Here is a 24,350-nt window from a genome sequence, read left to right on the forward strand (position 1 = left end):
GCCAGGATGTCCCCCCAGTTGAGAGCACCTCCCTATACCGGACAAGGGAATAAATGAGGGGGAAAAAAAAAAAAAAAAAAAAAGAAATACGGGAGACAGCCCCCACCCACCCGGAGATTTATAGGTTGCACAAAAGGCTCCCTCCGCCGCCCCCCAGAAAAGTCTTAAGTTGGATCATGTGTAACTGCCCTTTCTGAAGGTCAAAACGGTTAATTATCAGCCTATTCACTTTTCAACCCAGTGATTCAGGGCATGTCTTTGAATTCAACCAATCCATAGCATCCCTCCTCCTGAGAGACAGAGGGAGGGAAGTGGAGTGTTAGTTTCCTAGGGTTGCCATAACAAAATACCACAAACTAGGTGACTCAACCAACAGAAATTTATTGTCTCAATTCTGGAGACTAGAAGTCCAAAATAAAGGTGTTGGCAGGGTTAGTTCAAGGGCTGTGAGAATCTACTGCCTGCCTCTCTCCCCGCTTCTGCTGGTTTGCTGACAGTCTTCTGCATTCCTTGAATTAATGGACGCATTTTCCAATTTTTGCCTTAATCTTCACGTGGTGTTACCCCTGTGTACTTGTCTCAGCCCCCATTTCACCTTTTTTTTGTAAGGCCACCGGTCATATTGGATCAGGGCTCACCCTAATGACCCTACTTTCACTTGCACATCTACAGAGACCCTATTTCCAAATGAGGTCACATTCACAGGGACACATTCACAGGGGTTAGGATCTTAACATCTTTGGAAGGAACACTATTCAACCCATAATGGGGCAGGAGGGAATCTATGGTCTAATTGGCCAAAGGTACAGATTGGTTTCAGCCTCAAGTGCTACCAGATGTTAGTGATATTACCACCTCTCCATACCACCAAGTTGTGTTAGTCAGGTAGACTAATAATCTCAGGACAGATTCCAGCCTCGAAAGAGCTAAAGTTAGCTAGGGCCAGACCTGGAATTGTGAGATTTGTATTCCAATGGATTCTAATAGGCTCAAAACCAACAAAACCACTACTTTCAGTCTGGACACAAAGTTGCAGCAGCTTCTACCTCAAGCCGGTCCAAGCCTGAAGTGAGCTAAATTACATGAGCTTTATTACATGCCCCTCTTGCAGCATAAATCTAATAAGCTAACTTCTAACGAACTCTAATAAGCAATCCTAACAGAAGGAAGCACGAAGGTGTGGCTCATGGCCACTGAGGAACACCTGAGCCTGTGTTATTCGTACCACCACCGATTAGACAGTTTATTCTCAGATGGCTGATCCTCTGTTCACACATCAGTTAATGTTTGTCCTATTCAAACCACAAGAGTTAAAATCCAGCTAATATCTAGGATTATCTTCTGAGAGCCCCTTGCTTTTCCATTTTATCCCCTTTTAATCCTCAGAAGAACTCAGGGATAAGTTTGTTTTGTTAGCTAAGAATCTAATCCCAGACTTGGCACTCTGTCCTGTATCTTCTCCAATACTCCCTCAGTCTGAGAATGTTCTGAAGCAGAATACACATGGCACTGACAACCAGGACCCTTCAGGCTGGTTTCCCTTTAGTTCTGCGGGTTTAAAGGGGCCTCCAGGTGCTGTCATGTAGGCAAACCGACTAGGACTGCCAACTACCTCTTCTAAATCGAAGAGGTAAGCTGGTGAACTGGAGAACATAAGAGCTTTGAAAAACCTCTAAGAAAGAAGGGGACTGGACCCATACACAGCAGACCCGTAGCCCAGATGGGAAAACCAGAGAGCGACAGGCAGGTGGTGACCCAGCAAAGCAGAGAACAACAATGGTGACCCAGCACCACCCTCAGCCGGTCGGGTAACTTCAGCATAGGTATAGAGCCACCCAGGTAGAGCTCAGTCTTAGTGACACATTAGAATCACCTGTGGAGTTTTAAGACCTTACGCCCTACGCCTCACCTGGGGCTCATAAAAAAAAAAATCAGACCATGAGTTCAGTCCAAGCTCATTTTTAGAGCTCCCAGGTGGTGCCATCGTGCTGCATGGTCAAGAACCAAAGAATTAGGGCACATAGGGAGGGAAAAGAGCAGCCAGCGGGCGGGTCAGAGCTTTCTCTCCTGCTTCTCTGAGCTGAAGGGTTAGAGATTGATCAGGAGCTAGAAAAGCAGCCCAGACAGGAGTCCATGGAGGTATCCAGGCAGAATGTGGGTAAATGGGGGAGGCGTCTTTGAGCCCACATTTTAATTCCAAAGGTTCTCCGCCCTAATTTCCATCTTCCTCCCCAGTCACAAACACCAGGAAGGGACAGGCTGCAACCCTTTCTCCCGAGGTCTAGAATTGGTTGTGGTAGCTTATATTCCCAAGGGAGTATTTACATACAAAGGGAAAAAAAATACCTAGGCATAGGAAAGCCAAGTCTCTGTAAAAAGAAATAAAACAAGTAGACCAACCTTTACCCCACAAGTCAGAAGCAACAACCATACAAAGGAACAAAATGAGTAGGAAGAATGATACAATACTATATACAAAGATAAACAATAAGAATTTCCAAGACCTTTTTGGGAAAAAATGAAACCTTAAAAACATAGGACATAAATGACTAAACTTGTTAAAATAAAACATGTTTGTACTGGAATAACGTAGCATTGTAAGTTATAGGACTAAGATATTCGTTCTCCCCTAAATTAATCCAGTTTCAATTCAAATGTCAGAAGGATTTGAGGAACTTGAAGTTATTGTAAAATGTTTATGGGAGAATAACCATCCCACCCTCTTGCGCAAGGCAGAGAAAAGAACAGGGAAAAGCCAGGGCTCCCATCCCCCAATCCAAGGCTTACTTTACCCCACTTGGCTATAGTTCTGAGTCGCATTTTAATAGCTTAAATAAAACAAAAGCAACGCCGTTTTTATCACGCAACAGTTATCTTGCTCCCAGAAAGGTTTAAAAATTAATACACAGTCTGAATGTCATCAAAACTCATTAAGTTTGTCCCTTTGAGGAATATCTCATGGTGAAGACCACTCCAAGTGCACAAAGACAAAACCAACGCCATTAAGAACAGTGGGAGCAGGGGAGCCCTCTATACAAGCAAACATGGTCACCCTAGGCTAGAGAGCCCTCCCCGCCCCCCACCTCCAGAAACCTGCACACCCACAGCAACACCCAAGTATTGGAGCAGGAATGGGTCCAGACAACACACATTTGTTTCCTTTCACTACTGTAAAAAATTACCACAAACTTTAAACAGCACTTTCGTTAGCTCAAAAAACAAATTCATTACTCACAATTTTAGTTGAAGGTCTAAACCGGGTTCCACCAGGCCAAATCAAGGTGTCAGCAAGTCCACACTCCTCCTGGAGACCCTAAGGGAGAAGGCGTCCACTTGGCGGCTTCTAGAAGACACCTTCGACCCTCTGCAGAGACTGAATCGCTCTGACGTACCTCTCCAGCCGCCTCTTCTACTTTTAAAAGAACGCTTGTGATTAGGTTAGGCCCACCTGGATAACCCAGGATCCACGCCCTATTTAAAGGTCAGCTATTCAGCTTTAATTCCCTCTTCCTGTGCAGTTTCCAGGACACGGAGACTTCTGGGGGCCGGGGGGATCATTATTCCCACCACAAAATGCATCAGGGTCAACTATTTAGTGGGCTGAAGTTGGTTAAACAGTGTCTTTGTTACTGTCACAAAATTTAGAAAAGTGCTGAGTCATCGTGAGCAAGTACACAGCTTAATTAACTGGCTCAGCAACGCCCCAGGTGCCCAAGTTTCTTCTCCCCCAGTTAGTCTAGAACCATCCGAACCTCACAAGGTGAGGTGGAGTGCTGAATCAATTTTTCAGATGTTCCTGTTTCCATTAGATAGATTCTCTATGTGAAAGTATTCTTCTGGTCTGACTTACTAACATGTGGATAGCCTGGCAAATTAACTTCTCTGCAGGATGCCAAAGTTAATTAATTAACGTGTTTTGTGGAGTATGTGTCTCTGTGTTTTAACCTGAATACACAATTCATCAAGGAGCTCGTTCTTTATCACTTTCCTGCATTTCCTTAAAACTATCTGGCTCATTAGATTTTGACTGTGACTTTTGCTTCTTAATGTCTTTCAAAAATATAAATTGCCTCCATAATCTCAGAAAAGCACCATCCAGGGGAAGTGCAATTCTGAAACTGTAAGGCTGTATTTTTATCAGGACCCACACAACATAGCCTTTGTACACCCAGGCTCAGTGGCTCAGAAATGTTTTTATATTACAGAGTATTGGGAGATTACCATTCTTCTGAAAAATGTACATAGTCACAATAATATAAATTGTCTATCCATTTTCGGGGGATTTCTGCCCCACCCTTACCCCTGAAATCATCTAAAGGTTAAGTTGGAAGAAAAAACATTCAACATCAAAACAGGTGTGGGATGTTAATCAGCTGGAACCCATGGAAAGAAAATAAGCATATAAGAAAACATGAAGGATTAAACACTAACAAGTCTTATACATTATGTCTCAAAGATACAGCATAAACTTCCGTAAAAAAAAAAAATATATATATATATAAATGGTTAAAATAGTGAATTTTACATTATGTACATTTTACCACAATAAAAAAGGAAATGCAGACATACCTTATAGGTACAAATTTCTATTTCTTTCAACATTCAGTGCATGTAAGCTCTCATCATTATTTTCTAAAACACCTGAAACAATAAGAGCACAAAAAAAGGTGAACATTTAGCAGATGCTCATTTTCTTAAATGTAAAATATATAATTTTTATTAAAAATATCCATTATATCGGTGAAGGTATCAAACATAGGAGGAGACCTAGGGGGTTGAGACTGCCTGCAAGCTCACCAGTCAGCAATGGTGTGAGGAGGCTTAGCAGATATTTAAAAACATATCTCACAAATATAATATTAGTGAAAAGCCAAGCACAAAAGAATCCATGCTGATAACTCCATCATATAGAGTTTAAAAGCGGATGAAGCTAACCTATCGCAGAAGTCAAGAGAGCAGTGACCTTGAGGAAGGAGGAGAGGAGGGGAGGAGGAGTGCCTGGGAAGCGTCTCCAGGGCGCCTGGGAGGTGCTGGCAATATTGTATGTGTCAGGTGCACGGACAGGCTCGCCTTCAGTAACTCAGCTGTACACTCTCGACTTACACACTCTGCTGTGTGGATGGTATACTTCAATAAGTTGTGTCTGCTTTAAAAAAGTAGAGGAAATTATCATCTACAGGGAAACAAACCCTGAGAGACCTGTATTAAAGGCTTACAGTACATGATGACTCCTTAACCGTGAGCTCCTAACCAGCAGGTCCCGGATCGTACCTCATTCATGATTCAAGGCCATGAGTGGCCTTCCCGGGGAGAGCATCCACATGACCCTAAATGTGAAACTGATGCACAAACACAGGAAGAAGGAGACTCGCACTCCTCATACCCATTTTATTAGTAGGACACAACTCGGATGTCAGGATCCAGACCCGAGGATGCAGAAACCAGGCCTGACTGCCATGACTTGTTAGGCAGCAGATTCCCTGCAGTGAGGTAGTTTGACCCCACCCCCAAGCCCGCAGGCCTGGTGACCAGGCTGTCCTGGGCCACCGAGCAAAGCAGCGCATAGACCATGGAGCCAGGCTGAATGTATCTTGAAAACCTAGTTCCACCACTTACTGTGTGACCTTAGGCATATTAGTTAACTTCTCTGTGCCTCAAGTTTTTCATCAACAAATGAAAATATAGAACCTAACTTACAGTGTTGCTATGAGGATCAGGTAAGCTAATTTGTATAAAGTACTTAGGACAATGCTTGGAACATAGGAAACCTCATACAAGTATTTGCTACCATTACTGTTCATTATTATTATTATTATTATTACTATTATTATTATCATCATCATCATCACTACCACCACTTCATAGTCTCCCTGATGTAGTTAGGTTATAAAGATAAAGTATCATTATCAACTCCGGGATATTAGAGAAAGAATAATATCTATAAAAAGTTCTCATGTTTAATAAATAGCTTTACCTTTATCATCTAAAAAGACCTAATTTATCAGAATTTTTAGTGCCCCAAATGACCTATATTTGGGCAAACTCTTGCCCTTACCCCTATAAATAAGATAATGAAGATTATGGTTTAGTCATAATTATTCTTTTTATGTCCTAAAAGCCTCTGAATTTGCCTGTTCATTTATTCCACTGATCCTTATTTAGTATTTAACATTTAAATACTATGTGCCAGGCATAACTATCTTAGGAAAAGTCCTTGCTTTTATAGAGTTCACATTAGTGAAAAAAGACAGACAGCAAACAAGAAAATAAACAGACCAACGAAAAATTTGATGTAGTGACAAATGCTATGGAGAAAACAAATCAGGGAAATGTGCTATAGAGTGACTCAGGTGGGGTGAGGAAGGGCTAATTTATGTTACCTTCTCAGGAAGGGCCTCACTGAGGAGAAGGCATTGAAATAGATACCCAATAATAAGCAGGAGCCAGCCAATGGATTATCAGTGGAGGGCATGTTCCTGGTAGTGGGATGGGCAAGTTTGAAGGCCCTAATGTAGAAACCACCTTACGGGGTTGAAGGATCAGAAAGAGGCCATGCAGCTCAAGCAAGGGACGAGTGACAGGAGACAAGCAAGGAGAGGTAGGCAGGGCCTTGTAACCAAGGTAAGGAGTCTGGACATTGTTCTGAGTGCAGCGGGGGATCTCTGAGAGTACTAAGCAGGGGTGGGGGTACACAGGTAAGAGTAGAAACAGTGAGAGCAAGAAGGAAGCTCTTGCAGTATTGGCATGGAATACAGAGACGGCTGTGGAGATGGAGATAGGTAGAGAGATGGGTGAGTTTTTTGCAAAGGGAGAATAATGGAAAGAACGACTTCTAAGTTTTTGAGCTGTGCACCTGGATGGATGGTAGCACCATTAGTGGGATGGAGAAAGGATGGGAAATTGGCAGTTGTGGGGTCGGGGGGGGGGGACAGCATGCATTCCAGAGTTCTACTGTGGCCATGTAAGGTTAGGGGACATCCAAGCTGAGAGGCAAAGTAGATAGCTAGGTATTTGTTTATTCTTTATTGAAGAGTTATTTGTGACCTTGAATAGGATACTTTTATTGAAGAGCTTCATGAACCTGGGGGTAGAGGTTTTATTTGTGTTCCATTCCCTACCTCTTGTTTCTATTCCTACCTCCCACGTATAAGATCTCACATAATGCTCAAGTGCTTCTCCAGGCTCTTTACAAATAAACATTCTTAATCCTTGAAGCCTAACAAAGTATTGACTATAAAATGAAAGCAATGAAAAAGCTGACTAAACACTGATGTAGTTGAAGGCCCTCTACACTAGGGATCTGGAGGCCACGGTCCTAACACAAAGTGAGGTACAGAAGAAAACCAAAAACCAAAGAAAATCAAACCAAACCAACCAACCAAAGAAAACCATCCTACATTTGAGTCCTAGCCCATTCGTTTATTAAGGGAAAGACCTAGAGCCAATTATGGGATATCTTGAAACCTCACTTTTCTCCACCTGAAAGTGGGGATAATAATTCTTGCCTTATGGGTGCCTAGTGAGGATGAAATTTGTTGACATCTGTGAAGGTTTTCACAGTGTCTGGCACATGGTGGACACCTGGAAATAGGTGTAAATAGGACATCTGTAAATAGGATTCTTTCACTTTTTTTGCCAATGAACCACTCTTTTTTTTTTTTTTATCAGTGTAAACGTCCATAAAGCATTTAATATCTCTCCACCTTGGCTCATCAACTTTGAAAGGAAGCAGCTTCACCAAATGACCATTAAGCTCCATGTTCAGTCTTGGAAAACAAAAACGACAACAAAAAATGATCTTCTTGATAACAGCCAGATAAACTTTCTTAATGAAAGCTGCTTTTTAACCTGATATCAGTGCATCTTTCTGTAAACTTAGACTGGGGAAGACGGGGCATTCAGAAGAAGCAAGTACACGAGAGAAATGTCTCTCCAATGTCACAAAAATGTTCTCCCCCAAATCACTAAAATTTCAGGATACAAACGCTTTGCAGAAGATGGAGTAAATGAAATCCCATTGAGTAGTGACTCTGGGATTACTGACTGCAAATACAGTCTGAGAGAAATCAAAACCCCAAAGCTCTCCATCTCAGGCTTCCCTAAACTGAATGGGAAATTTGGAGGTCTAGGCCAACCAGATTGATGAGTAATGAAATGGGTGGGAAGGTGGAATTGTAGAGAAGCTTCTAGAATCCTAGCAGCTCAAAGAGAGGGTGGCTACAACAGGAGGGAGATCCTGAAGCTTAGCTCAGGTTAGAAAAACAAGCCTCTAGTTGGGGACTATCTGTGTCCCCTCCTCCACAGGCACTGTCGAAACAAGAGCTTATCCACCTATGTGACAACAGCATTGATCTGAATCCAAGGGGCACACGTCTGAAACCCAAGATGAGAAAGACCTTGCTTGATCATTGCACTTAGGAACCAAAACAAAAATGTAGTTAAGCCTGTGGTGGAAATAGTGTCAGTCTATCAAGACAGGGATAGTGGCCCCAGGAGCAAAACCAAGATGAGAAGCCCATAAGAGACCTGAAGAAGAAGAACCCCAAAGAAACTTTAAAGTTCCAAACCTGTGCCAAGCTATATGAATAATGAAAACTTTGTCTAGCCCAGAGATACGTCTTCTTTGGCTCGCACAATGTGTAATTTTTTAACTGAACTTGATTGTCCTTAGACACTGTCCAGTTTACCAAGCACCATTCTCCTTATTATCTTATACCCCAGGACATAGCTCAGTTATATCACCATGTTAGCCCCATAAGCATTTCATAGAGACTGGTCTGTAATGTCCAGATTGACTCATTTTTAAGTATTAAGTACTTGAACATATGCTGACTACAGAGATGACAGAAAAAGGGGACGATCACAGGAAAAAGATAAAAATAGGAAAAGGCCAGGAATTCTAGCATCGCCATCTTTGGAAGAGGCATCTCCCCAGCCCAGCCCAATTACAACAGCTACAAATCACTCCACACAAAGGTCAAGTTAAATGGGTGCCTGCCATATTTGTGGCTGCCTGTTTCTTTCAACTAACCTTTCTATATTTGGGGAAATTCCCAAGAGGCAGAACTCAAATTCTAAGCCTTCTGTATAGCTAGGACATTGGCTTATAGCCTAGGTTCACCCAAATAGCAGTACCCTGGCAAAACTATGATGTGGAAAAGAGCAAAGTGAACAAATAGGATGAGCAAACCTCCTCTATTTTTGCCCCCATGGAGGTGGCTGAGGTGCGAGGCTTCCAGCAGGCGCATAATTGAATCCCTGTTACAGAAGTAGCATTGGTGAGGCAGGAGCTTCTGTTGTTTCCCCCTGATGCTCAGTGGACGAGGAAAACAGTGGAAATTTCTTCATCAAACCAAGTCTGTAATGCAATTTTACTCCTAGAATCTTAGCCGGGAGTCCAGCCCTGTCAAGAATTCTTTGAACTACTCAGTATCATTTTATTAAACTCATTTTCTGCTAAGTCAGCCCGAATCAGCTTCTATAGCTTAAAACCAAAGTACCCTGATAAAACAAGTGATGGCAGACACGTCTTGGAGAACTTTTCATTGGGGGTACCTGAGGAGAAAGCCATTTACACTAATTTCTATGAACCCTAATACCTGTGAAAGCAGCCCAGATTTTGTAAGGCCATCCTTGTCCCCACAGAGAAAGTGCACAGTAGAAATCTCTCTTTATTCTTGCTCTGTGAATCCTACATGGACTTTCTAAAGCAATATCACATTACACACGTATTACCCAGGACTCAGGGCGGCTGACTTATTGTTACCATCCACAGAAGAGGTCACTAAATTTTCCCCATTTGCTAGTCAGTTATGGAAAATTGCAGCGCTGAGGAGTCCATTATCAACCATCTGGGAGATGGTCTTGCTCTGCAAGGCCTCTATGTGAAGTCATGAACACGTTCCATATTCACAGATCTCTACACGAGCAAGCAAGGCGCAGATTTTTAAGCTTAAACTGTAAGTAAGACATCAAGCTGGTTTGGATATCTGTTACAACCAGACGTTGGAAGTTTGAGCTATAGAAGGGATTTTTAGATAGAATGACGATCTCAGCATATTGAGGGAGGCTGTGGAACATTCTTGTCTATGATTTCCATCTGCTAGGCAATCCTGTGTTTTCCTACCAAAGGAATAGCAATTCCCATGGTCCTTCATGATAATCTTTTAAAGGGAATACTATTAAATACTAAATATTATTAAATAATTGAATCATCCTCATTTAAAAGGTGAAAATTCTCACAGGGATTAAGAGGCTTGCTTAAAGGTCGTGGGGAATCCAAACTTGGGTTTTCTGATTTCAAGCTGATGGCTTTTTCTCCTACATCAGTGGCTTTCAAAGTGTGTTCCTGGGAGTTCTCGTGATACCCGAGACTCTTTCAAGACATCCATAAGGTCAATACTATTTTCATAATAATAATCGTATTAATAATATCCAAAGGAAAGGAAATCACCCATGTTCACTGAAGCACTATCACAATAGCCAGACATGAAACAACCCAGTCCACACTAATGAATGGATGAAGAAAATGTGGTATGTATGTGTGTGTGTGTATATATATAATACACATATAGTATATATATATATACTATATATATATACCATACATATAGTATGTATGTATGTATCTATCTATATCTATCTATCTATCTATCTATCTATCTATCTATCTATCTATACTATTCAACCATGAAAAAGAAGGAATTTGTGTCAGCATGGATGGACTTTGAGGCCATTTTTATAAGTGAAATAAATCAAAGAAAGACAGATACTGTATGACCTCAATTACATATGGAATCTAAAAATATCAAACTCATAGAAACAGAGTAGAATGGTGGTTACCTAGGACTGAAAGGTGGGAAATGGGGAAATGTTGGACACAGGGTACAAACTTCCAGTTACAAGATAAATAAGTTCTGGGGATCTAAGATATATAGCATGGTGACTATAGTTAATAATACCATATTCTATAGTTGAAAGTTGCTGTGAGAGTAGAGCTCTAATGTTTTCACCATAACAATAACAGCACAAAGGTAACTGTGTGAGGTAAAGGATGTGTGAACTAACCTTATTGTGGCAAACATGTCTCAATGTGTAGGTCTATCAAATTATCTTAAACTTACACAGTGTTATATGTCAATTATATCCTAATAAAGCTGGGTGAAATAAGGTATTATCTTCCCTTTTCTCTTTCATTCTTTTGTAAGATACAGTGGAGTTTAATGGAGGATATGCGGTGTGTGATATAACAGACTAAAACAGAAGCATCTATGAGAATCCAGCTATCTTCTGTTAAGCCAGACATTAAAAGAGACTTTCAAAACTAAAACAATGCCCTCCTTCACACTATTTGATTTGTTGTAGGAAAATATAATTATTTTTCATAAAAATGTTATTTACATTAATATGGAATGATTTATTAGCTATTTTTGATGAATTGATAAATTATTTTAAGTGTCCTCAGTTTTCACTTATAATACAACAAATATTTTTAGGTATAACCCACAGAATCAAAGAGTTTGCAATCATTTTTTTTAAGATGTATTTATTTATTTGAAAGAGAGCATGAGTGTGAGCAGGGGGCGGGAGGGTGGTGGAGGAGCAGAGGGGGAGGGAGGGGGACAAACAGACTCTGCGCTGAGCGCAGAGCCCACACAGGGCTCCATCCCAGGACCTGAGATCACGACCCCAGTGGAAATCAAGTCAGATGCTGGGGCGCCTGGGTGGCTCAGTCAGTTAAGCGGTTAAGCATCTGCCTTCAGCTCAGGTCATGATCTCAGGGTCCTGGGACGGAGCCCCACATCAAGTTCCCTGCTCAGCAGCAGGGAGCCTGCTTCTCCCTCTGCCCTTCCCCACCTCTCAAGGTTGCTTTCTCTCACACTCTCTGTCTCTCTCTCTCTCTCAAATAAATAAATATAATCTTAAAAAAAAAAAAAAAAAAGATCAGATGCTCAACTGACTGAGCCACCTAGGTGCTCCTGGAGTCCTCAATCATTTTTCTCTTGTTATTTTTTTTTAATACAATTACATTAGCACTTTATTTTTTTTTGCCATTGCATAATCTTTATTGTTTTTTACATCATAAGTTTTTGATGTAGTGTTCAATGATTTTATTAGTTGCATATAACACTCAGTGCTCATCACAACACGTGCCCTCCTTAATACCCATCACCCCTTTACCCCATCCCCTCACCCCCTCCCTTCTGTAACCTTCAGTTTGTTTCCCGAAGTCCATAGTCTCTCATGGTTTGTCTCCCTCTCTGATTTTTAAATGTGTAAAGGAGACCTGAGACCAAAACATTTGAGAACTGCTGTCTTGCATTAAGCTGCCTTTCAAACTCCAGGTTAACTACAGATTTGCCTAGTTTGTATTATTTTTAACCAACTGATGCCAGTGTTAACCCTAGTTTTTCTGCTTACATCTCTGTGCCATTTTTCTCCCTAGTCTTGTTTTGGATTGATGAGTTCACAAATGACAACAAAAAGTCTTGGATTGTAAAGCAGTGATTATAGCCTCAAGTACCTTCGTCCTCTCAAATTCCTAAAGTATCTAGTTCACTGTACGTTCAGTTAATATTTAATTAATGGATGGGGGCGCCTGGGTGGCACAGCGGTTAAGCGCCTGCCTTTGGCTCAGGGCGTGATCCCGGCGTTCTGGGATCGAGCCCCACATCAGGCTCCTCCGCTGGGAGCCTGCTTCTTCCTCTCCCACTCCCCCTGCTTGTGTTCCCTCTCTCGCTGCCTGTCTCTATCTCTGTTGAATAAATAAATAAATAAATCTTAAAAAAAAAAAAAAGAATTAAAAAAAATTAATTAATGGATGAATGGCTGGAGCTGACTGCTATCACACAGAGAGGACCTGGCTGATGCCCCTGATAAGTGACATGCGTGCTTGCCCCTGAGTTCACAGGTGCATGCCAAACACAGCAGAATTCAGCCCTAGCAAGGCCAGGTACAGTGTAGCCCCAGAGGCACAGCGATCATATACCTATCTCCCCAGTCCACTGCATACCGCCGTCCAGATTCTGTTCGCCCAAATCAGCACGAGACCCGAATCAGCAACCCCATCTCCTCCACAAGTCTTTCCTGGAGACGGTAACCCACGATGAGCATCACATTCTGACCTCATATATCAGTCTGTATCCACATCATCTATTTTGCCTCTTGGTCTCATTCTATTCTGCACCACTGTCTTTTTAAATTAGGTGTATCTATTTTGTTTTCCCTACAAGATCTTAGGCTTCCTGAAGGTTCTCAAAGGCCTTTTGTGGCACCCAAGAGTTCTAGCATAGTGCTAAGCAAATGATAATCACTTTCATCTTAAAAGTTTACCAAATAATTCAGACACATTACCTCACTGTTTTTTCACCAAAGCCCTGTAGGTAAATTAGGGAAGGCCTCTGTTTATTATCTCTATCTTACAGGGGGAGGTTTTAAGGTTAAGCAACCTGAGGTCTCCCGGCCAGTGATTGACAGAGCCAGGATGCACACCTGCGTCTTGGGATGACCCAGCCTGTGCTATTCTCACTGTATCATGCTTTCGTTTCTCAATACATACTTATTGAACTTATCTGAAAAAAAGAGCGTTGAGAAAAATAACAGCTCTAAATCCAGGTTATGAGTCAAAACATACAAGAATAAACCCGGGTCTCCTGATTCCCACGCAGGCACTTTGCTTTACGGCATCTTTTCCCTTGTGACTTTAGCTGCCAAGGTAGTCAGCTCCTGTGCTGGTTGACTGTATATGTAGTTCTCACAGAAAAAAATACACAAATTAGCATCATGGTAATCTTCGTTTTCCTTCTTTCTGCCCTATGCGGCTAATTAGCAGCCACATTTACTGTGTTTTCCCAGCAAAAATGGAGGGAAACATTGTAAAATAATTCAGTAAATTCAAGCTGTGTCTATAAAATTGATTATAATTCACATTTATTATACCTTCTTATCTCTGTTTTCCCCCCCTCATTCATTTACTCATCAATCCCACAAGAATTTACGAAGCCCCTAGGATGAGCAGAACTGGAGTGGCTTGCAATAAGTAAAAGATATCCCTGCCATTAATGAGATTATCATCTCATGGGTGAGATGACACTCCTAGGGAAAATTCTAAGGTATTAGAAGTGTGAATTAGCACACTATAAATTATTTATGGAGGCAACGAAGGAAAAGAGAGTAAAAGGGCTCTGTTACAGAGAGAACTTTAGGAAAGCTTCCAACAGAGGATGTCTTGAAAGAAAGATGTCATGAGCTATCTCTTCAAAGTAGGATATGGTTTGGTAATACAACCTCCATCTGTAGCCCCCAAAACCCAAACGATCATATAGTCAAAGCAAAAACAGTGTGCTTCCTATGCAAATGTAGCCACAAAATAAGGTTGCCTCAGTCCCCCATGCCCAGCCACCTACCACCCCTAAGGCCCTGCTACAGAGAAGTTTTGGAGTCCGCACTGGTTGGTAGAGCACTTCAGGGAAAAGGATAGAACCAGAACTGGTCCAGGGCAAAATGGAGAAATGAGCCTGTACCTTCCAGTTATTATTTCCAGTGCACCTTCCCCCATGGGAAACCCAACATGCCACGCACACCACATCCCTCTCCAACTTGAATCCCTGAGCTATGCTCTGTGTCTTCTCTCCTATGACTGCTCTCCCTTCCAACGGCCATGCCCCCAGGAGTCTCCCCTGCTGTGCATCTCTGTACCACTTGAGCTGGGATTAACAGTTAAACCAGAAGTTAAACACGTGCAGAAACACGGAACCTCTCTCATTCTAACAGCGGGACAAGGCAGTGAACCAAGCAAGCTACCAGGAAAAGACACATGCGGGAGCAGGACCATCATCTTGACAGCTCCTCACATCATGCTATGTGATTAGCTGAAAAATCAAGCTATGTGTAATTTCATTCTAAATGGTTCACGAGAGAGCAAAATGAAGAGCGAAAATGCCACATGACTATGTCAGAAATTGAGAACATTGAGAGATCCCATTAGACCAGATCACAAAGACCTAGTAGGATGGGCTCAGTAATTAGTAATGGCTTAAGCATTAGGGACCTTGTAGTTCTTCATTATGTAATATGAAAAATGTGGTGCTTTGGGAAGGTGTGTATAAGAGAGTCTAGAGGAAGGAAAACTGACAACCTGTAGGCCTGGAGTATGTGGGCACCTGCTGCAAGCCATTTTTCCAGATACTGTAACTGTTTCTGCACACACACTCTAGACCAGAGTCTCTGAAATGAGATGTCACATGTGAGACTCATTCTCCAAGCTTTCAGAAAGAATCACTATAGAATCTGTCCCTTTTAAGACACGTGGAAGAGAGGATGTGATCCTTTAAAGATGAGATTCAGTAATATGGGGCAGAGATTTTTTCTTTTTTTTAAGATTTATTTATTTTAGAGAGAAAGAGTGGGGGGAGAGGGAGAGAAAGGAGAGAAAGAATCTCAAGTAGACTCCCTGATGAGTGTGGAGCCCAAAGCAGGGCTCGATCTCACCACCCTGAGATCATGACCTGAGCCAACACTTAACCAACCGAGCCACCCAGGCGCCCCGGAATTTTTTTTACTAGATAAACCTCTGTTAGTATGTTGCTAAAAGAAACATTTCCATTGTTGGTGAATAGTGTAATATCCGCTTATTTAAAAAGAGTCAGTGGATGACAAGGTGAATTGAAGAATTTGAAAATTTTCTCCATGACTTGTGATTCCAACAGCAAAATGAGGTTCTAATAATTTAACCATATGCCATCATATCATTCAGATTCTATTTGGGCTTCATAACATATTGACAGGAAAAAAAGATGGTCCAGGGAAGTCCAACTGCCTAGGGATGAAAGGTGTCACAGTGACAGCTGACAATGCACATCCTGCAAGTCAGAATTCAGTCCCTGGACCTTTCAAGAATGCAAGATCACAATATGAAAGCACACCTTCTGGGCTACGAAACCAAAACGAAAAGGAATGAGGGTTTGAAGAGCAAGATACCACCTTCCCAGGAATCTTTGATGGGCAGTGGGGACACAAGCTTCTGCAGTTCACAGCTGGTCATACTTTGGGGAGGCTCAGCATTTCTTCTGAGTATCATATATTGCCTGGGACAGAACACCAGCTTTAAGCCTTTTTGGACACTTAGCCATAATAGACTATTAAAAAACAAGGACATGTAGCTTTATAGAATAAGCTCATTCAGCACATGTTTTTCAGGTAACTCATGCCCAAGCTGAGGGTGGGGTAGAGGGCAGGTTTCTTTCCCTCCCCATCGTTTCTCCACTGGGCTTTGCCATGGGAAGTCAGCCTAAGCCTATTGGAAAGTAACAGATTTGTTTAATAAAGGCAAAGGAAGCAGCTGTAAAAGTATTCAATTTAGTTTCATTTCAAAAGAAAGACTATTTATTTATTTGAGAGGGGAGGGAGAGAGAGATCTTAAGCAGGCTCCACACCCCGTGTGGTGCCAGATGTGGGGCTAGATCTCGAGACCCTGAGATCATGACCTGAGTCGAAATCAAGAGTCAGATGCTTAACCAACTGAGGCACCCAGGTGCCCTACAAAATAAAGACATTTTTACTGTGCTCTTAAGCCTATACTTCCCAGGTTCTCAGCACTAGTTATGTATCAGTATCACCTAGGTAGTCTTTTGTTTGAATAACAATGTTCATGTGGGGTCTGAGCATTAGCATTTTAAAAAAGTACTGATATCAGAACCTCTGGGAATGGAGCCCATGCAGTGTAATTTTTTAAAGCTCCCTAGGTGATTCTAATATGCAGCTGAAATTAAGAATAACTCCCACATAACAAAAAAACTAGGTATTGATTATAAGGAATTTGGTTTTGGAATATGTGTCTGGCCTCAAAGACTAATGTCTCGTCAGAGGAAATTTTGACTTTGAGATTAAAGAATGAAAAAAGAAACAAAGTATCAGGATGTAGAGAATCATCAGCGTGTGTGTATGTTATGTGTGTGTGCTCTGTATGTAGGGCATTGATATAACTTAGTGTTTATCAACTACCTTGGGGGCTGGAACATTTTTGCTAATCTGATGAAAGCTCTGTCTCAAAAAAAATGAACACATACGAAAATTGTGCATATTTCAGGAACATCACAGACTTCCTGAAACCAATATTAAGGACCTCTGGTATAGTCATAAACTTTTATAACTACTTTTGTAAATAAGCAGGTTAAAAAAAAAATCATCCATAAGAAACGAGAGACCTAAGTAGGAGTCTTGATTTTGCCTATCGGCTGTGTGAACCTAAATAAATTACAGAAGTTTGCTCCCCCCAGCTTTTCCACCAAAGTGAAAATTTTATCTACCCATAGGACAGTGTGGGTAATGTTTTTACAATTTTGTAAAAAAAGGTGCAGAGTCGATGAATATAGGTGAAAGTTCTTTGAGAAGTTATGATTTATTATTAGAGATATCAAGATTTAATCTAAGAAAAAAGAATTGATTTAAGAAGAAACATACGATTTCTTGAGTAACTGACATGTTTATCTAGCTCTCACTTTTATGGACATCGGACTCTCAGAAGGCCATAGATTATAAGGAATTCGGTAACTCTTACACTTTACACGTCGTATGAGAAGGATGAGTCCCAGCCCCAGTTCCCTATGCACTCCATCTCTCTCTCCCTGCAGTACAATGACTACCCTGCAGTACTCACTCACGGTGCTTTCTGTCAAACTGCTAGTAAATCCATTCTTATAACTTGAAAAAAAATCAGTGTAAGCTAAAATACAAAGGAAAGATAGTAGTTTCAGAGGAAATGAAACCTATGAACACAAATCCAGTCTTTTCCACAAGAACCCGGAAGTATTTGTTTCTTTCCCCCCTACCTCCCACAAGACCCGAGGCCCCGGGGACTTCCGCTGTCATGTTGCCTATCAGAGGACCACTACGTAGCAAGGCAACCTTCTTATTTCCCGAAGAGACACTCTCAGAAGCACATTCAGTCCCGAGATACTAAAGTGTAAAAATCCAGGATTGAGAATAAAGTGCTATCTTTCCTAGCCAGTGCTTCACCAGACGGTGGTCAGATGTTAAGCAGAGGTCCACACAGAGCTACCCTAAAAGGAAGACGCCGGCCACAGCCTTCGTGCTCTGGGGTGTCAGTGTTCCCATTCATTTCACTGCCTGAGATTTAATGACAAGAAATGAAAATGTGCATGGAGGGCCCAATACTGGTAGTGAATCTTCACTGCTATTTACCACTCCTCAGAAAAATATATTAAACAAAATGCAGAGTCACGTAGTTTAAGCTACTGCTGTTTGTTCATAAAGGAAAATGCTTTATATGCAGAAATTTCAAGGGAGAGGAGATGTCAGGTCTCCAAAAGCAGCTATTATCAAACAGAACAGCCAGAAAATTAACGCACTGCAGATGGCTGTGACCGCAACCTTGGCTAGGAGCCAGCGTCTTCATCACTCTTGGTAGGAGAGTGTTTTTGAACTGCTTCTCGTACCCACGAAGCTTCCCTAAATGTTCTAGTTCTTTGAAGGAAAATTCTTTCCTCTCTTTTACACAGTATTGCTCTGTCTGGTTGTTCTTTCCATAAACCCTTGCTGACCCCTTTCTAGGAGTGAGGCACTGAGAAAGAATAGTACAGGACAGTAGTCAGGACATTGTTCGTATATGTAAAGAGAAATGGGCCATTTAAAGAACAAATCAGTTTGATTCTCCTCCTCCAAATCAAGGACCCCCGTCTAGACAGCCCGTCTGTGCCTTCTTGTCATATCCATTTAAAGGGGCTCTTTCGGGACTCCTGAGTGGCTCATTTGGTTAAGTGTCTGCCTTTGGCTCAGCTCATGATCCAGGGGTCCTGGGGTCGAGTCCCACATCGGGCTCCTTGCTCAGTGGGGAGCCTGCTTCTTCTCTCTCTCCCTCTGCCTGCTGCTCCCCCTGTTTGTGCTTTCTCTTTCTCTGACAAATAAATAAAATCCTTAAAAAAAATAAAATAAAATGGCTCTTTATCCCTGGGAGCTAAAAGGGGAATCCACTTCAGTAAGAGGGCTCCATCAGCCCTTTCTATCTCTGTCCACAGAAGTTGAGCCATTCTGGAGACAGGGTGTGTGTGTGTGTGTGTGTGTGTGTGTGTGTGTGTGTCTGTGTCTGTGTTCTCCCAAACAAGGACACTCATTTGATTTCCAAATGATTGAAGAATTTGGTGTTTTAAGTAATACCTTATTCTGGTTGAGAATTGCCTCTTACATAAATCACCAGGTTGCAAACAAATAGGGCAAAAGACTCTCAAGGTAGCCACTTCTTTTGCATTAAGAAAATGCACATCCAAGAGTTTAATAACAAAACAATACACCTTTTTTCACGCAGTTGATATTTTGTTATGTGTTATCATGACTAATAGCAATGGCTGTAATTCATCACATTAGAAAAGCCATCAACAGTTCTAGCTGTGCCAAATTAAAATTGATTGAGGCCCTTTGTCACCCTGGCAGAAGCTAATAATTACATCATTATTAAAATATAGCCAATGGCCAAAACTTTTTAACTTCTTTGGTTTAAGACAAAATAGAATGAAATCAAGTTAATGTATTCAAGTTGAGTAATTCCGTGGAGAAGGCTACTCCCATGTTTATCCACTGTTGGCAGAACATCCTGTCTGGACTAAGGACTGTCTTAGGTGCTTTGCATATTCGATTCATTTTATCCTTATCCATGAAGCCATGTTGGTACCAATCTCCTATGATAGATGAGGAATTGTGGGGATGAAGTAACCAGCCCAGGAGCACAGAGTCAGAACCAAGACTCAAATCCAGGTCTGTCTCACTCCAAAGCTTCCATTCTAATCAGTGAGCAACTACAATGCCAAACAAAGACCTTCTAGATGAGTACGGGAAACACCTTTCACAGATACATGTTTGAACACTTGGAAAGCAAAACATTCTTCTTAGAAACCATTTCTTAACTTTTATGATGAAGAGTTTTCTGAAGGCTAAGCAAAACTGGTGTGTATGCAGAGTCTGAGAGGATGTTCCTTCTGGAGCCATAGTTCCTCCATCCCAACCTGGCCCACCGAATGTTACCAACAATGGGCCAGGGACAGAGAGAAATAAAGGAAATGAAGAGTCATTAACCATACTATGTGTCCTTAAGACCAGCTCTGGTGTCATTTATCTCCACTTTCCAAGAATACCAGGATGGCCTAGCAATTAAGTCTGTGGGAATAATGGCAAATGTCACTGAGAAAGATTTGAGTTAAATATTACATTAACTCAAGCTAATGTCTCCCTCCTTGCAAGGACGGCCAGCATGAGATGATACGAGGTTGGGACAGTCAGGTCCACAGTTGGATGGAGCAAAACTCTGCTCTGAGTATGCACAAATTAGATTATGGAGCCTCAAAGGAAGTTCTTCCAGATGGATAACAAGACCCAAGCAAGCAGTAGCTCCCAACTCTGGAATGAACCTATTCTTGGCTAGATTGTGACCACTTATTAGACTCCGAAGGGTGGTCAGAAGCAGTGCGCAGGATGCTCCCTGTTATACAGCTCTGAGCAAAGGCTTATAAAGAACCTTCATTCTGCCTTTCTCCCGGGGAGCCCCTGTGGCATCTACCCTTTCACAAAAGAAGCAATCTTAAACTCAGTTATATAAAGTAGATATGTGATTCATGTTTCCTCTCCTTCCTCATCTCCCCGATTTTTCCTTTAGGGCATCACATGATAGCCAGTAGAGGAAGACACTCCCACTGCCCCCCAAAACTGCACAGTGGTGGAAGTGGCCAGTTGAATCTCCCTTAAATAAGGTCCTACATCATGGGGCATAAACGAGCACAATCAGAGGCCAAGTGTTCCTTTTACTCACTTTGATCTTCCTCTGCCTAACCCCTGTCCCTAAGGGAGCTGTATGGGTTGTCCAAATTTCAGTGATGGTACAACTGACCATGGGCTCACATGCCCATGTCTTCTCTCATCTTGTACCTAACTCTTGTATTTGTCAATAAAAGTTTGTAGCTGCTTATTATTTATATTCCACCCTTATGAATATTCTACTACTAAAAATATATAATGATCTTTATGGAACAGTTGGAAATCTGAACACTGATTCTATAATAATATTAAGGAAATAGTAAATTTCTCTTGAGGAGTAGGAATGGTATTGTGATAATATTAGATTTTTAAAGAATGTGGGGCTCTTATATCTACGTAAGAAAATATATACAGATTGGATGTTATGATGTCTGGGATTTGTTTTAAAATAACATGGGAGAGGTTGTCGCAGGTGGGGATATGCGTGAAACAAGATAGCCCTTGAGTTCATTATTGTTGAAGCTGGGTGATGGGCTCATAGTCCTAGGTTTGTTTTGTTTTTTCTAGTGTTTTTTTTTTTTTTAATGCATATGTCAGAATTTTCTGATAGCAGAAAGCTTCTTTTCAAAAAGAATCAAAGGGCACTTGGGCAGTTCAGTTCGTTAAGTGGCTGCCTTCGGCTCGGATCCTGATCCCAGGGTCCTGGGATTGAGCCCCACATTGGGCTCCTTGCTCTGTGGGGAGCCTGCTTCTCCCTCTGCCTGCTGCTCCCTCTGCTTGTGCTTGCTCTCCCCACCCTGCGTGTCAAATAAATAAATAAAATCTTTTAAAAAATAAAACTAAATAAATAATAAAAAGAATCAAAATTTAAGTCAAAAAATTAAAAACTATAATTGGTGAGTTACTTCAAATTCACACTAGAAAATCATATTTTCTGAAAATACTTAAAAATACGTGCAATTTTCTCTTAACTATAGAGGGTTATGGAAGGAGGTAGGTGGGGGATGGGCTAGACAGGTGGTGGGCATCAAGGAGGGCACTTGTAGCGATGAGCACTGGGTGTTGTATGTAAGTGATGAATCACTAAATTCTACTCCTGAAATCAATATTACACTGTATGTTAACTACCTAGAACTTAAATTACAATTTGAAACAAAATTAATTAAATATATGCAATTTTCATATTTGAATGTTAAATGGACTAGGAAAATCTAAATCAGCACATAAAACACTGCATATACAAAGATATTTACATATGCATGTCAATGGAAAAAGAAGCTACATAAAATGTAAGTTAGAATTTTCCCTGGCTGGCAAGAATATATATTAGTACTCTTTAGTCATTGTTACCTCTTTCTATTTTTCAAATTTTCTGAAAATTTACAATTTTATGAGGGTATTTTTATAAACAATACTCATGATTTAATGTTAGGAGAAAAATAGTTATAAACTGTATGTGAAATTCAATTATAAAATGTGTGTGAATGCTGTGTATGTGTGTTTATCGAAAATAAATAGCATCATATTGTTAATGGTGATTATCTATGGATGGTAGCGTTATTGGCCATTTTTATTTTTGTGTCTCTGTATTTTCTTCAACTAATAAGTGTAATGTTGTAATCAGAAAAAAATACAGCTATATTGTACTTTTTTTTTAAAGATTTGTTTATTTTAGAGAGAAACAGTGTGCTTGAGCATGGGAGAGGGGCAATGGGAGAGGGAGAGACAGAGGGAAAGAAGCAGACTCCCTGCTGAGGGTGGAGAATGACAGGGGGCTTGATCTCGCAACCCTGAGATCATGAACTGAGCCAAAACCAAGACCTGGATGCTTAACCAACTGAGCCACCCAGGAGCCCCCTGTACTTCTTCCTACATAAAGGACTATCTCTATAGGGCAATATAATGTACAAGTATAAGAAACCACATATTATATATAGTTAATATATATTTTATATATATATATTCGTATATATATTACAATTATATATAATATGTCACTACATGTAACTATATAACTCTATATTAAATTTATATAATAACCACATAATACCTGTAAGTTCAAGAGAATTTTAAATTCTCACTGCAAGTATAATATTGAGGTTTAAACAATGTTGGTACAGAATCCTTTGCACAGCCACTGTTAGGCAGCAATGCTCCTCAGGTAGACAATTCCTCAATAGTCATGTGTCATTTTCTGTCCAACTGCAGGTATATCTATGCCAATACCCGTCTTCGGGCTACAGGATGATTCCAAGGTCTTTAAGGAAGGGAGTTGCTTACTTGCGGATGATAACTTTGTCCTGATCGGCTCCTTCGTGTCATTCTTCATTCCCTTAACCATCATGGTGATCACCTACTTTCTAACTATCAAGTCACTCCAGAAAGAAGCTACTTTGTGTGTGAGTGATCTTGGCACACGGGCCAAACTATCGTCTTTCAGCTTCCTCCCTCAGAGTTCCCTGTCTTCGGAAAAGCTCTTCCAAAGATCAATCCACAGGGAGCCGGGGTCCTACGGCAGGAGGACTATGCAGTCTATCAGCAACGAGCAAAAAGCCTGCAAGGTGCTGGGCATTGTCTTCTTTCTGTTTGTGGTGATGTGGTGCCCATTCTTCATCACGAACATAATGGCCGTCATCTGCAAAGAGTCCTGCAACGAGGAAGTCATCGGAGCCTTGCTCAACGTGTTCGTTTGGATCGGTTACCTCTCCTCAGCCGTCAACCCACTAGTATACACACTGTTCAACAAGACCTACAGGTCAGCCTTTTCCCGGTATATCCAGTGTCAGTACAAGGAAAATAAAAAACCATTGCAGTTAATTTTAGTGAACACGATACCGGCCTTGGCCTACAAATCTAGTCAACTCCAAATGGGACAAAAAAAGAATTCAAAGAAAGATGCCAAGAGCACAGATAATGACTACAGCATGGTTGCTCTAGGAACACAACATTCAGAAGATGCTCCAACAGACAATATTAACACAGTGAATGAAAAGGTTAGCTGCGTGTGATAGACTAGTTGCCATAGCAACCACAGAGGGCACACTGGGCAAATTCTCACCTATTCTGGGGGGAAAAAAGAAAATAGGGAGACTGGGGAAAAAATTAGGCCAGTCTAGTAGAACCGAAAATAATATTTATATGCCTCATTTTATTCCGTCAACGAAAAAAGAAAAAAGCAGGGTTAAATGACAAAAAATGTGCACTTCAAAAATGTTCTGACAGCATTTCAGCTGTGAGCTTTATGATACTTATTTTTCACATTGTAAATGATATGTCTTTGAAATAATTAGCTTTTATTGTATAATAATAATGAGGCCATAAATAAGTCTAAATTACCTTCTATTTCAAGTGGAAACCTTGCTACTCTGTTGTTAATTGATGGCATGAGTTGGTTACCTATTGCTGTAAATAACAATAGCTATAAATAGTGAAAATTGGTTGAATATAATGACCTCTTAAAGAAAAATCCTCTTTAAAACTTACTATGCTACATATTTGGAACAACAACAACAAAAGACACTAAGGACAGTGTTACAAAATCTGTATTGCTAAGATAATTAAATGAAATACTTGATGACTTTTTCATTCCT

The 24,350-nt window shown here is 41.0% G+C and overlaps 1 protein-coding gene across 3 annotated transcripts in view; it reads left to right on the forward strand.

Annotated features, from left to right (window-relative positions):
• Positions 1–24,337, forward strand: part of HTR2A (5-hydroxytryptamine receptor 2A) — a 56,236-nt gene extending 31,899 nt beyond the window's left edge. For all 3 annotated transcript variants that reach the window (XM_040622817.1, XM_040622825.1, XM_008706848.2), the window contains one exon: positions 22,969–24,337. In XM_040622817.1, the coding sequence (XP_040478751.1) occupies positions 22,969–23,768 (800 nt within the window). In that variant the 3' untranslated portion in view covers positions 23,769–24,337. The remainder of the gene's footprint in view (positions 1–22,968) is intronic.
• The last annotated feature ends 13 nt before the right edge of the window (positions 24,338–24,350 follow it).

Source organism: Ursus maritimus, unplaced genomic scaffold (genome assembly GCF_017311325.1).
Source record: "Ursus maritimus isolate PB19 unplaced genomic scaffold, ASM1731132v1 scaffold_10, whole genome shotgun sequence".
Taxonomy (NCBI): domain Eukaryota; kingdom Metazoa; phylum Chordata; class Mammalia; order Carnivora; family Ursidae; genus Ursus; species Ursus maritimus.